This window comes from Thalassophryne amazonica, chromosome 14 (assembly GCF_902500255.1).
Source record: "Thalassophryne amazonica chromosome 14, fThaAma1.1, whole genome shotgun sequence".
NCBI lineage: Eukaryota > Metazoa > Chordata > Actinopteri > Batrachoidiformes > Batrachoididae > Thalassophryne > Thalassophryne amazonica.
The window spans coordinates 91,616,087-91,630,711 of record NC_047116.1 but is presented as its reverse complement, the minus strand read 5'-3'; the positions used below and the strand labels follow the sequence as shown (position 1 = coordinate 91,630,711).

Sequence of the window (14,625 nt, the reverse complement as noted above, 5' to 3'; positions counted from 1 at the left end):
TTTTTTTTACTAATAGCCTAATTTCATAGCCTTAAGAGTGTGCATATCATGAATGCTTGGTCTTGTTGGATTTGTGAGAATCTACTGAATCTACTGGTTCCTTGTTCCCCATGTAACAATAAGAAATATACTCAAAACCTGGATTAATCTTTTTAGTCCCATAGCACTACTATTATTCTGAACACTACTGTATCTGTAATCTAAGGTTTATTACGGATATAACACCCCGTTCAGATGTGCTTGAAGTGCTACACTGTTGTGGGACGCATTGACTCGCAGGGACGCTTGGTCTTTTGGTTTGATTGCGCAATGTCCACGTGTAGTTCACGCAGAACTTCCCTCGAACACAGTCAGACTGTTTTGATGCCGTGAGAATATTTAGAGCTGGGCTGGCCACAGGAATTTGCCTGACTGTTTGGAGTGCACGCAGATTGCTGTAGGAGGTTTTCGATTGCACCTTGACTTTGCCCGGATGGTGGCCGAATATTTATTTGGATGGCATTTGGGTCATTCGGCCTCTAGTGTGATGGGGGTATAAGTAACGCCAGTGCTTACCATCCTCTATAAAGGTGCCAAAGCTTGAATGTTGCTTCAACATGAGCCACAAAATTCCTGTATGTCCCACCAATTGGAATCCACAATATGGACAATACATTGCCTGGTGGAGAAAGACAAGCAAAACACCTGTGATATTAAAATTCAAAATTAAAAGCTACACACATATTTAGATACACATACAACCAGTTATGAGAGCATATAAGTAATCCACTTCTGATTTTTTTTTTAACTTACATTTTGTTTTGTGTGCTTTTGCAGCGTTTTTCTGTCTGCTGGTGTTTTCTTAAGTTGCACGGCATTTGGCCTCTCAAGGCCATCGTAGTCCTAAATTATAGCCTCGTGATTGATTTGTGGTTGGACAACAGCAGAGTAACAAGTGGAGCAAATTTGCTCCACTTGTGGTAATGACATCAACATTATCTTTAAAAAAAAGTTTGAAAAATTTGAAGTGTGACAAGGCTCTTTCAAGTTTTTTCCCTTTCAAAAATGTTCACCTTTCTGTGTAACTGTGTAATTAAAGATGATCCCTGTCAGCGACAGAGATACTGTGGAAAAAGCAGGTTAACAATTTCTACAAAAGATGATGTAAAAAGCAAAACAGAGGTGGAAATAATTATGCCAAAAATAAATGGCTTTCAGTTCAGACTCAGAATGTCTGCTTGGCTTGTCAATAAAGGATGCTGGGAATGACAGGAAGAATCAGGATTTGTTTGTTCAAATAAAACTAAGGCTTTAAATGTATCCCCCAAGCTGTGTATCTGATATAGGCTAAAGTGTGCATAAAAGTCATTGTAAAATATTTTCTGTCAACTGTTATTGAAGCTTTGATGGAGACTGTTGTGTAAAAAGAAAAAAATAATTCTGTAACCTGTTCATCTCCCTCACAATGCCTTCAAAGAGGCACTGAATGTAAATGACAATCCCACACATTCCCAACTGTCAGAGAGCAAAATTTAAAAGTCAAATAGAACAATACAGCATGAGGCCGAAGGCATGGTTGTAGATCAGTGGATCCAAAATGATGTTGAGGGTTTGGGGGAGCAGTTTTGTGTCTGTTAGATAAACACAGAGGTCAGAGACATTATGACTCTCCTTGAAAAATACTTTCCTGAAACACCCACCAAGTACTTTGCACCGTGAAATGTCAGCACTGCCAATTAGGGACATTATTCCTGCTGCACAATGGAGGGCTGATGATTATTATAATTCAAATATTTTTACAGAGGTGATCTGAATTTAGAGTAGCACCTGCATTAATATTACCACCAATTACTTTTTTCTCCGCTGTGTAATACTGCAAAGATTTGGCCAGTGTCATCTACAGCTTATGTCAACATACGAGGTCTGTCAATAAAGTATAGGTCCTTTTTATTTTTTTCAAAAACTATATGGATTTCATTCATATGTTTTTACTTCAGACATGCTTGAACCCTCGTGCGCATGCGTGAGTTTTTCCACACCTGTCGGTGACGTCATTCGCCTGTGAGCACGCCTTGGGAAGGAGTGGTCCCGCCCCCTCGTCAGATTTTCATTGTCTGGAAATGGCGGAATGAAAAGGACGTTTTTTCCATCAGAATTTTTTCAGAAGCTGTTAGAGACTGACACCTGGAAACCATTAAAATAAAAAGGACCGTTACTTTATTGACAGACCTCGTATTCATGATTTATTTAATCCAGAATGACTTTAATATTTTGTCTTGCACGGCCACTAAAAGTCTTCAAATGAGTCAAAATATGACTTAAAAGATTTCATCTAAAAAGGATAGAAATCTGAACATGCATCATCATTCCAACATTATTATCACTTAACTAGCTCCCTGTTCAATCACATATGATTTATGAATTATTATTATTAATGATCTAAAATCCAAAACATACGAAAAAATTGTAAATCCTTTTTATTTATTACTTATTCTTATTTACTGTTTTGTTATGCTTTAGAACAGGGGTGGGCAACGAGGGCCGAGACACTGCAGGTTTTCCTTGCAACCAATCACGTCAGCAGGTGGGTTGCTGATGAGCATCTCCCTTGAACATAAACACCTGGGTGTCAATGAAATCACCTGCTGAAACACCTGAACATTAATGAAATCACCTGCTGAGGTGATTGGTAGCAAGGAAAACCTGCAGTGCTTCAGCCCTTCATGGCACATGATTGCCCACCCCTGCCTTAGAAGATTATTCTATCTTCCACAGGTGTAACAGAAGATGGCAGGTTGAAGCGTTTGGTCTTACTGCAATTGTTTTTTTATTAAAACCTCCACCAACAACGTTGGAGGAGGTTGACACCCCTATTTGTTTGTTTGTCTGTTTGTCTGTATACAACTCCTGGCAATAATTATGGAATCACCGGCCTCGGAGGATGTTCATTCAGTTGTTTAATTTTGTAGAAAAAAAAAGCAGAACACAGACATGACACAAAACTAAAGTCATTTCAAATGGAAAAATTCTGGCTTTAAGAAACACTATAAGAAATCAAGAAAAAAGATTATGGCAGTCAGTAACAGTTACTTTTTTAGACCAAGCAGAGGAAATAAATATGGACTCACTCAATTCTGAGGAATAAATTATGGAATCACCCTGTAAATTTTCATCCCCAAAACTAACACCTGCATCAGATCAGATCTGCTCGTTACTCTGCATCTAAAAACGAGTGATCACACCTTGGAGAGCTGTTGCACCAAGTGGACTGACATGAATCATGGCTCCAACACGAGAGATGTCAATTGAAACAAGGGAGAGGATTATCAAACTCTTAAAAGAGGGTAAATCATCATGCAATGTTGCAAAAGATGTTGGTTGTTCACAGTCAGCTGTGTCTAAACTCTGGACCAAATACAAACAACATGGGAAGGTTGTTAAAGGCAAACATACTGGTAGACCAAGGAAGACATCAAAGCGTCAAGACAGAAAACTTAAAGCAATATGTCTCAAAAATCGAAAATGCACAACAAAACAAATGAGGAACGAATGGGAGGAAACTGGAGTCAACGTCTGTGACCGAACTGTAAGAAACTGCCTAAAGGAAATGGGATTTACATACAGAAAAGCTAAACGAAAGCCATCATTAACACCTAAACAGAAAAAACAAGGTTACAGTGGGCTAAGGAAAAGCAATCGTGGACTGTGGATGACTGGATGAAAGTCATATTCAGTGATGAATCTCGAATCTGTCTTGGGCAAGGTGATGATGCTGGAACTTTTGTTTGGTGCCGTTCCAATGAGATTTATAAAGATGACTGCCTGAAGAGAACATGTAAATTTCCACAGTCATTGATGATATGGGGCTGCATGTCAGGTAAAGGCACTGGGGAGATGGCTGTCATTACATCATCAATAAATGCACAAGTTTATGTTGATATTTTGGACACTTTTCTTATCCCATCAATTGAAAGGATGTTTGGGGATGATGAAATAATTTTTCAAGATGATAATGCATCTTGCCATAGAGCAAAAACTGTGAAAACATTCCTTGCAAAAAGACACATAGGGTCAATGTCATGGCATAGGGTCATTGTTAACGAGCAGATCTGATTTGATGCAGGTGTTAGTTTTGGGGATGAAAATTTACAGGGTGATTCCATAATTTATTCCTCAGAATTGAGTGAGTCCATATTTTTTCCCTCTGCTTGGTCTAAAAAAGTAACCATTAGTGACTGCCACAATCTTTTTTTCTTGATTTCTTATAGTGTTTCTTAAAGCCAGAAAGTTGCCATTTGAAATGACTTTAGTTTTGTGTCATGTCTGTGATCTGCTTTTTTTCTACAAAATTAAACAACTGAATGAACATCCTCCGAGGCCGGTGATTCCATAATTTTTGCCAGGGGTTATATTTGTGAACAACCTGGAGCCAATATCCTCATAGGCAAGAACTGATTAAATTTTTAAGGTCGAAGGGCAAAGTCCAAAAAAATCTTAGAAAATTGGAAAAACACTATCTTTAACATTGAACAAATTTTCAAAAATTCATAACTCTGTCAAAAAATATCAAATTTCTTTTCACATTTGAAAGCATTATGTAAGATGGTATTGTTTATTACCTAGCAAAGTTTCTCCAGATCTGATCCAAATTACAGATTCTGTGGCCATTTAAATTTAACATTTGGTGTATATTTTGCATTATATCTCAATCAAAAGTGCCTCAGTCTCTCTCATTTGTGACAATGAGGCGCATACTGGCACTCTCAATGAATGAACTAAGTTTGATCTGCATCTGATCCATATTGCAGATTTAGCAGATATTTGATTTTAACATTGAAAAGGCCATTTATTGTACAACCCCTGGCAAAAATTATGGAATCACCGGCCTCGGAGGATGTTCATTCAGTTGTTTAATTTTGTAGAAAAAAAGCAGATCACAGACATGACACAAAACTAAAGTCATTTCAAATGGCAACTTTCTGGCTTTAAGAAACACTATAAGAAATCAAGAAAAAAAGATTGTGGCAGTCAGTAAAGGTTACTTTTTTAGACCAAGCAGAGGAAAAAAATATGGAATCACTCAATTTTGAGGAAAAAATTATGGAATCACCAAAACTAACACCTGCATCATATCAGATCTGCTCGTTAGTCTGCATCTAAAAAGGAGTGATCACACCTTGGAGAGCTGTTGCACCAAGTGGACTGACATGAACCATGGGTCCAACACGAGAGATGTCAATTGAAACAAAGGAGAGGATTATCAAACTCTTAAAAGAGGGTAAATCATCACGCAATGTTGCAAAAGATGTTGGTTGTTCACAGTCAGCTGTGTCTAAACTCTGGACCAAATACAAACAACATAGGAAGGTTGTTAAAGGCAAACATATTGGTAGACCAAGGAAGACATCAAAGCGTCAAGACAGAAAACTTAAAGCAATATGTCTCAAAAATTGAAAAATGCACAACAAAACAAATGAGGAACGAATGGGAGGAAACTGGAGTCAACGTCTGTGACCGAACTGTAAGAAACCGCTTAAAGGAAATGGGATTTACATACAGAAAAGCTAAACAAAAGCCATTATTAACACCTAAACAGAAAAAAAACAAGGTTACAATGGGCTAAGGAAAAGCAATTGTGGACTGTGGATGACTGGATGAAAGTCATATTCAGTGATGAATCTCGAATCTGCATTGGGCAAGGTGATGATGCTGGAACTTTTGTTTGGTGCCATTCCAATGAGATTTATAAAGATGACTGCCTGAAGACAACATGTAAATTTCCACAGTCATTGATGATATGGGGCTGCATGTCAGGTAAAGGCACTGGGGAGATGGCTGTCATTACATCATCAATAAATGCACAAGTTTACGTTGATATTTTGGACAATTGAAAGGATGTTTGGGGATGATGAAATCATTTTTCAAGATGATAATGCATCTTGCCATAGAGCAAAAACTGTGAAAACATTCCTTGCAAAAAGACAGATAGGGTCAATGTCATGGCATAGGGTCAATGTCAACGAGCAGATCTGATTTGATGCAGGTGTTAGTTTGGGGGATGAAAATTTACAGGGTGATTCCATCATTTATTCCTCAGAATTGAGTGATTCCATATTTTTTTCCTCTGCTTGGTCTAAAAAAGTAACCGTTACTGACTGTCACAATCTTTTTTTCTTGATTTCTTATAGTGTTTCTTAAAGCCAGAAAGTTGCCATTTGAAATGACTTTAATTTTGTGTCATGTCTGTGATCTGCTTTTTTTCTACAAAATTAAACAACTGAATGAACATCATCCGAGGCCAGTGATTCCATAATTTTTGCCAGGGGTTGTATATTTTACATCAGGGGTCACGACCCTATTCCTGGAGTGCACCTGCCCTGCATGTTTTCCACATCTACCTACTAAAGTCACACCTGATTTTTTTTAAAGCTGGTGTTTTCCAGCTGTTGATTGGCCTAGCACATCTGGTAGAGTTAATTACCTGGAAGTGCAACTGGGAGAGTTGGAAAACATGCAGGGCAGGTTCCCTCCAGGACCAGGGCTGGTGACCCTGTTTTACATTATATCTTAATCAAACAAGACACAATCACTCTTATATTTGAAGTGAGGTGCAGACTGGCACACATTATTGCCTGATAAAGTTTGATCTGGATCTGATCCGGATTGTGGATTTTGTGGATATTTGATATTAATTTTGAAAAGCCCATTTGGTGTACATTTTGCATTATATTTCAATCAAAGGTGCCTCAATCACTCTCATTTTTCTTTTATGGATTTACCTACAGTAGTGTTCAGAATAATAGTAGTGCTTTGTGACTAAAAAGATTAATCCAGGTTTTGAGTATATTTCTTATTGTTACATGGAAACAATCCAACAAGACCAAGCATTCATGATATGCACACTCTTAAGGCTATGAACTTGGGCTATTAGTAAAAAAAAAGTAGAAAAGGGGGTGTTCACAATAATAAAAGCATCTGCTGTTGATGCTACAAACTCAAAACTATTATGTTCAAACTCCTTTTTTAGCAATCCTGTGAATTAATAAACTAGTATTTAGTTGTATAACCAGTTTTTCATGATTTCTTCACATCTGCGAGGCATTAATTTTGTTGGTTTGGAACCAAGATTTTGCTCATTTACTAGTGTGCTTGGGGTCATTGTTTTGTTGAAACACCCATTTCAAGGGCATGTCCTCTTCAGCATAAGGCAACATGACCTCTTCAAGTATTTTGAAATATCCAAACTGATCCATGATACCTGGTATGTGATATATAGGCCCAACACCATAGTAGGAGAAACATGCCCATATCATGATGTTTGCACCACCATGCTTCACTGTCTTCACTGTGAACTGTGGCTTTAATTCAGAGTTTGGGGGTCGTCTCACAAACTGTCTGTGGCCCTTGGACCCAAAAAGAACAATTTTACTCTTATCAGTCCACAAATTATTCCTCCATTTCTCTTTAGGCCAGTTGATATGTTCTTTGGCAAATTGTAACCTTTTCTGCACATGTCTTTTATTTAACAGAGGAACTTTGCGAAGGATTCTTGCAAATAAATTAGCTTCACACAGGTGACTTCTAACTGTCACAGCACTTACAGGTAACTCCAGACTGTCTTTGATCATCATGGAGCTGATCAATGGGTGAGCCTTTGCCATTCTGGTTATTCTTCTATCCATTTTGATGTTGTTTTCCGTTTTCTTCCATGCGTCTCTGTTTTTTTTTTTTTTGTCCATTTTAAAGCATTGGAGATCATTGTAGATGAACAGCCTATAAGTTTGCACATGCGTATAAGTTTTCCCCTCTCCAATCAACTTTTTAATCAAACTACGCCGTTCTGCTGAACAATGTCTTGAACGTCCCATTTTCCTCAGGCTTTCAAAGAGAAATGTTATGTTTCGGTTGCGGTCGGAGCACCGACCCAGCGTTTGAAAGGACCCAGCATAAAATAAGCAGAGCACGGTTCAAAGGATATGGGAATTTAATAAAAATAACAGTGAGTGAAGTGCTAAACAACTAAAAAAGTCTGCGGTTTGGTGAGGTGAAAACACGGCGCGCTCTTAACAGCGCAAACGGTCCGGAGCCACAGCAGTTCGGACCCAGGGACCCCGCCGACACCCCCCAGGTGGCCGCGACAAACCGAGTCTGTGAAGAAAGAAAACATGAGGTGAGTCCAACTCCACACAGAGAGACACAACTCAAAGGTGCACGCAATCAGCAAACACTTCCTGGCTTAAATCTATACATCAGCTTCTTACCCTGCAGGCACGGAACAACTCAGTTCAAATCTCCACTGCAGCAGAAGCTGATTAGACAATTAGCATAACGTGACAGCTCACTAACACAAGGTGTGAGGGACACCAAATCCACTGTCATTACTTCATAAAAGTCACCAAAACCAAATTACCTCAGGAAGTGTGCTGAAGAGCGTGAGACCTCACCCAATCCTCCTTCACAGACTGTGGCGTCAAACCTGGAGCGGTCTCTGCGTCCGTGATGGTGAGATTGTTCTCCTGACGTCGATCACACACGTCTGCTCACAAGGTCGAGTCTCTGGCAATCACACACTGTGCATTCAAGGTTTAAATGCAGCAATCTCTGATCAAGACAGAATACACCACAGCTGTGAGCCCTGATGACCTGCATGTGAAAACAAGCCTCAGGTGTTCAGGGTGAGGTCCTAATGCTCAGCCACTCAGTCCTGAAGGCATACCACCTGGTGGGAGAAACAAAACAAAAACCAAGCCAGCCAAACACCCCAGCCCACAACAAGAAAAGCATGTTCAACAGGTGCTGGCTTCATCCTTACATAGGGGACACCTGATTCACACCTGTTTGTTTTTGACAAACTCACTGACTGAATGCCACACTACTGTTATTGTGAACACCCCCTTTTCTATTTTTTTTTTTTTTTTTTTTTTTTACTAATGGCCCAGTTTCATAGCCTTAAGAGTGTGCATCTCATGAATGCTTGGTCTTGTTGAATTTGTGAGAATCTACTGAATCTACTGGTACCTTGTTTCCCATGTAACAATAAGAAATATACTCAAAACCTGGATTAATCTTTTTAGTCACAAAGCACTACTATTATTCTGATCACTACTGTACACCACCAAAATTGGATGGAGGTTCCAATGTTATTCCTGTTTGTTTATCTTCCAGTTATCAGTCAGAAACCAAGTGCCAAAAAGCAAAGTCAAATTGTGCATAGCAGAGATAAACAATGTTCTGTGAAACTGATCTGAAAAAGAATTTAGAAACCAAAAAAATTGAAAGGAAAATAAACCTGACAACACCCCAAAAAAACCTTTGATTCACATGCATGAACTAAATACATACTCCTGACATTTGTCACATGTAATTTAACTCATGAAAAGATACTTCTAACAGGCCTTTGAGCTTGACAGTTTTTCAAGGTAAAATTTTACAGAATTGGAAACTAGTGTTGGCAGCGTTTTCCACTCTATCAGTGTGGTGCTGTAGTTGTTGCTGTTGTTATTTAGACATAATGTAATGTCTGTGTATGTAAAGATGGTGTTGTGATGGCCACACCTGAAGATAAATGCATAATGTTAATATAACTCTTCCACTACAGTTTCTCACCTGAGTGAATGGTTCAATTCTCAGCAGCTTGCAGCATGTATTTCCTTTTTAATGAGTGCAGCATCACTTCCACTATTTTGTTTCAGGATATGTGCTTTCTTAAAATGATTGCATGAGCATATCAAAGAGGCATATCTGTCTGTTTGATGTAAACCCTGGTGAATTCATGAATTATCAAGCAGTCTGCAACTGCCATCAGATGTACAGATTGAAAAGAAAAGATTTTTTCCATATATGTTTTCACCGTGCTCATCATTTGAAAAACTGTGTTGTTTGTCTCTAATGAATGCATCTATGAACTCAACAAAAGGTCAATGTTTGTGTATCTGAAAGGGGATTTTGCTTGTATGATTTCAGCTTGGGGCAACTGAGCATCTCATTACTGATTACGGTGCATCCACAAAGTATTCACAGCACTTCACTTTTTCCACTTTTTTTTTTTTGTGATGTTGCAGCCTTAATCCAAAATGGAGTAAATTTGTTTTCCCCTCAAAATTCTACTCACAACACCTCATAATAACATCGAAAGTGTTTTTTTTGTTTTTGCATTTTTGCAAAAAAACAAACACAAAATGAAGAAAACAGGTGTGTGCCTTTCAAAATCATGACCAAACAACTGAATTTACCCCAGGTGGACTCCAATTAAGCTGTCGAAACATCTCAAGGATGATCAGTGGACACAGGATACACCTGAGCTCTATTTTTAGCTTTATGGCAAAGGCTGTGAATACTTATTTACATTACATTCTTAGGTGTTTTATATATATATATATATGTGTGTGTGTGTGTGTGTGTGTGTGTGTGTGTGTGTGTGTGTGTGTGTGTGTGTGTGTGTGTGTGTGTGTGTAAAGATAAATAAAATAACATTTTCTCACATTGTCATTATGGGGTATTGTGTATTTGAGGGCAAAATGTGGAAAAAGTTAACCGCTGTGGAATACTTTCTGGATGCACTCGCCCACCATCATTATATAATTAACTTGATTATTAATTAACTCATTAAATATTTATAATATTTACAACTTTCTATAATAAATAATTTCAGAAATAATTAGAAATGCAAAATATACCTACATACCCATGTACATCTATACACACACACACACACACACACACACACCATACTATTATACTTAACTCCATTTAAATTGTCTGTTCTGCTTTGATTACTGCAGACAACAAAACATATCCAACACCTGCACTGAGTCTGAAAGCTGAAAGCTCTGAATGACCAATTTTCATGCACCTTTTCACAGCTAAGTGAATTCAGGCTGAGAGCAGAACCACTGCACATGTGCAATGCATTATGAAACCAAGAAATGAACTGTAAGGGCAGTGTGATGGTGATGAGGTGTGCAGTAGAAATAAAAGATGAGGGTGGAGGTGGGATTACATCAAGGATCAGTTTCCTGTTTGCACTGGTGATGGACAGGTTCATGCAAACTCCACACAGTATGGAAGTGAAGTGCTGTGAATACTTTCTGCATGCACTGTATGTGCTCCTCATTTTGCTTTGCAGAGATTACATTTTAAATCGACAAAATATTTTACCCCCAAACTGAACATTTTTCTTTCTTTTAAGGCAAGGTTTTGTTTAATCATCGAGTTGCTTCACCGTGCCTCATATGTAGATTTTGCGGTCTGTTCTCAGCTTATATTTTCACAGAAAACTTTTTTGTTTTGCTATATGTCCTTCATGATTTTTCTGAAAAGAGTCATCTTTCTTCATTGACAGTTTCCTTCCTCAGTCACATGAAAGAGTCTTCAAAGGCAGCTGCTCTGCTTCCAGTTAAATGAGTTATACTGCTGGTGCTTAGTGACAGAAATAACCCATGTGGTCATGCTGTGTGGTCTGACAAGATTTTCAAGCCTCAAACTGGCACACTGAAGCTGCAACACGGTGCTGTTATGTCGTTATTTGTTTGTGATCACAAACTGAATGCATCATTCTGTCAGCTGTGCTGAGCTTGTATGTTAATCTGGTATTTTGATTGTGTTGCTTGTTCACACTACATCACAAATATCTCAAAGACCTCTGATAAAGGTTTTGGGCTTCAAGGCCACATTTGGATTTCAGTTGTTTTTCTATAAATTCAAAGATGCACATTGCTGTGTGTATCAACAACATGTGTGCAGGATGCAAAATCTGTGCAAACAGAGGGTAACCAAGCTGTGCATGCAACAATGAGTACCAGTACCAGTGTTGCCCAAGTAACTTTGAAAAGTTACTTCATTAGTTACTTTATACACTTAGTTCATTAGCAGCTTTGGACAACTTGTCGGCAGCTGCTGAATGTAATTAATAAAGTAACTCATCATCTAACTTGGTTATTTTTAAGGTTTAGTACTCAGAAAAGTAACTGCTAGTTACTTTGCTGATTAGTTACTTTGCTGATTGCTCAATCTTAAGAGTACCAAGTTAGATTACTAGTTACCTTATTAGTTACATTACTTATTAGTTGCAAGTTTTCGGCAGCTTCTAAAAATGTAATTGCATAAAACTGCTAATGAAGTAACTGCATAAAGTAACTGTATAAAGCAACTAAAAAAGTAACTAAAAAAGTAACTTTTCAAAGTTCCTTTGACAACACTGACCAGTACCAATGGGCCAATGGGTGCAAGGATCAATATCTCTTTAGATTTTTGATTCGCGACTGACATCTGGGGTGTGATATGGTGCTTATCAACACCAAATGATTTTCACAAATGTTATTGTGGCATGTTAGCAAAAATGGTTAGCTCAAATTACTGCCATACATCAAGTATAAAGTTTTCATCAACGCATTGAGAAAAATTGTTTTTAAACATTCAGTAATTTTCTTATGCATTTGTTGACTACTCAGACTCCTCTTTTTGAGGATATGGCTTTTCTATCAAATCATGATTACATTCCCCTACTGACATTACCTATTTGAAATGCCATCATTTAATTGTTCTTATTTATTTATTTATTTGACCTCATTGCCCCACTGTGTTTTTTTGTTGTTTTTTTTTGCAGTGTGTAACAGGCCTGAAATGCAGAAATAGATGTATGTATATTAAAGTTGACCACACAAAAATTGAAATATGTTGGGTTCATGTTGTCTGTAAAAAAAAAAAAAAAAATGCCAAAGTGCATGTAATAATCCCTGTGTGTTTTGTTTTTGTTAGTGCATTTTACATACCATCCCTACTTGGGTCTTATTTAAAGCCTTACACACAATGCGGTTAACATAAATTTGCCAAATGTACCTCTGTTAGGTTTTGCATGACCCCATTGCTTCATTTTCAATTTCTAAAATGCCTCTGGATACAATTACCTCGATCCACAACCAAGCAGTGAATGTTACAGTTCACATCATATGTCACATGACATATGATGATTGTTACCTCTCACTAAATTGGTTTATGTCAACTAACATGCTCCTAATAACATTACTTAATTTTTTCAAACGTATGTAAATCCTTATAAGACCTTAGGCCTATTGGGCAGGTGATCATTGCAAGTTTCTGTGGCATGAAGCCAATGAGAGACCACAACTCCCCCTGAAAGGGATGTCAGTCCAAGGCAGGTTACTCCCCTAGCTAAGGTCAGTACCCATTTTCGTAAATAAATAATGAAGCTAAAAGTACAAAGAAGTTACTGCAACAGGCTACAACTAGGGAGGCATCATTGTTAACTCAAATAACAATAGCTAGGATAGGAGATGTGTGAGATATCAGTGATAACCACTAAGCCACTGTATCACATTGTCATCAGCAGAAAGGACAGATCCTTTGTCTTTTTGTCAAATGTTAGGGAGTACTTCATTTCTCCATTTTGCTTTCGTCATCCCAAAATGAAAATTTGTTGGCTGTCAAGTACAAGGATTGCTTTCTTTTCATGTCTTCATACTTTTCCTAGAAGTTTAAGACAAAGTAAATCGGTCTCTTTGGCAGACTTTTGAACACAATTTTATCTCCTTTGTGATGCTGTTACAGTTTGCTCCTCAGATCCAGATTATTATTATTTTTTTATTTGTCAGCTTCACAGGTTTTTTTTCTTCTTCTTCTTTAGGAGAATGGGTGAGTCGGTTGTGGTGGAAATGCCTTAAAAGTGCAGAAAGGAGTGACATGGCTCCATTTGTGTTTGCAGGAATCAGTTGTGAGGGAGAAAACAATGAGCCGGCCAATATGACAGAGTGCTTGCAATGGGCGGGACCGTTGCCCCCTCAGATTAGACGATGTCACATCCCTTGTAAGGATGACTGCACTCTAACTACATGGTCCAAGTTCTCTGAATGCGCTGAATGTGGCAACTCCAGAAGTCGAAAACGTTCTCTCACAGGTATACACTCACTGCACATACGTACAGTTGTGAATGTACAATACAGTTGCATACATTTTGGCAAAAAGCTTTCAAACTCAGTGTACCTATACTGCACATATTTTATACTGAAACATTTTATTTTTCTACCCAGGCATGTATGGGTTCATTAGAAAGAGCAATTAAAGGGCTTCAAAACAAGCCTACTTTTATTATCTATTAACCCTCTGGGGCCGACACCACCGTATACGATGGCTGGGACCAAGCTTTACTAAATTATAAATAACTTTTTAATGATATGAGATAGAAACTTACTTTTTTTGCTGAAAAGTTAACTCCGTGGACTTTTGATCCACCGTCGGCCATCTTTGTACTCCTCATAGAAGCTGTGTGAATATGTGCGCAATGTGAGTGTCCATTTGGAATTGGTTCACCGTCACATGGTTTTCCAAAATCCAATTGTAGGGCAGATTTACCTCACGTGATAAACTAAAGATAATTTTCAGGAGTGATAGCTTACTAGTTGGCGCATTTGAATAGCCCCTAACTCCTCCAATTTGCACTGCACCATTACGCACAGCAAAATTGAAAGCAGACAGAGAGCCTCGCATGACAATCTCATGTGCTCAAACAAAGAGGGTGTAACTATCAGGATTGCTCCACTAGTTTGCATTTTAATATTACTGGATTACTCTGTGGCTCTCTCCCTCTGACATAAAGCACTGTTTACCATATCAGTGGGTTGAGGGAGAGGG

The 14,625-nt window shown here is 38.2% G+C and overlaps 1 protein-coding gene across 1 annotated transcript in view; it reads left to right on the top strand.

Moving 5' to 3' along the window:
• thsd7ba (thrombospondin, type I, domain containing 7Ba) overlaps window positions 1–14,625 on the top strand; it is a 553,518-nt gene that overhangs the window by 380,024 nt on the left and 158,869 nt on the right. The window contains exon 13 of the mRNA XM_034186086.1: window positions 13,700–13,891. Within this exon, the coding sequence (XP_034041977.1) occupies window positions 13,700–13,891 (192 nt within the window). The remainder of the gene's footprint in view (window positions 1–13,699; window positions 13,892–14,625) is intronic.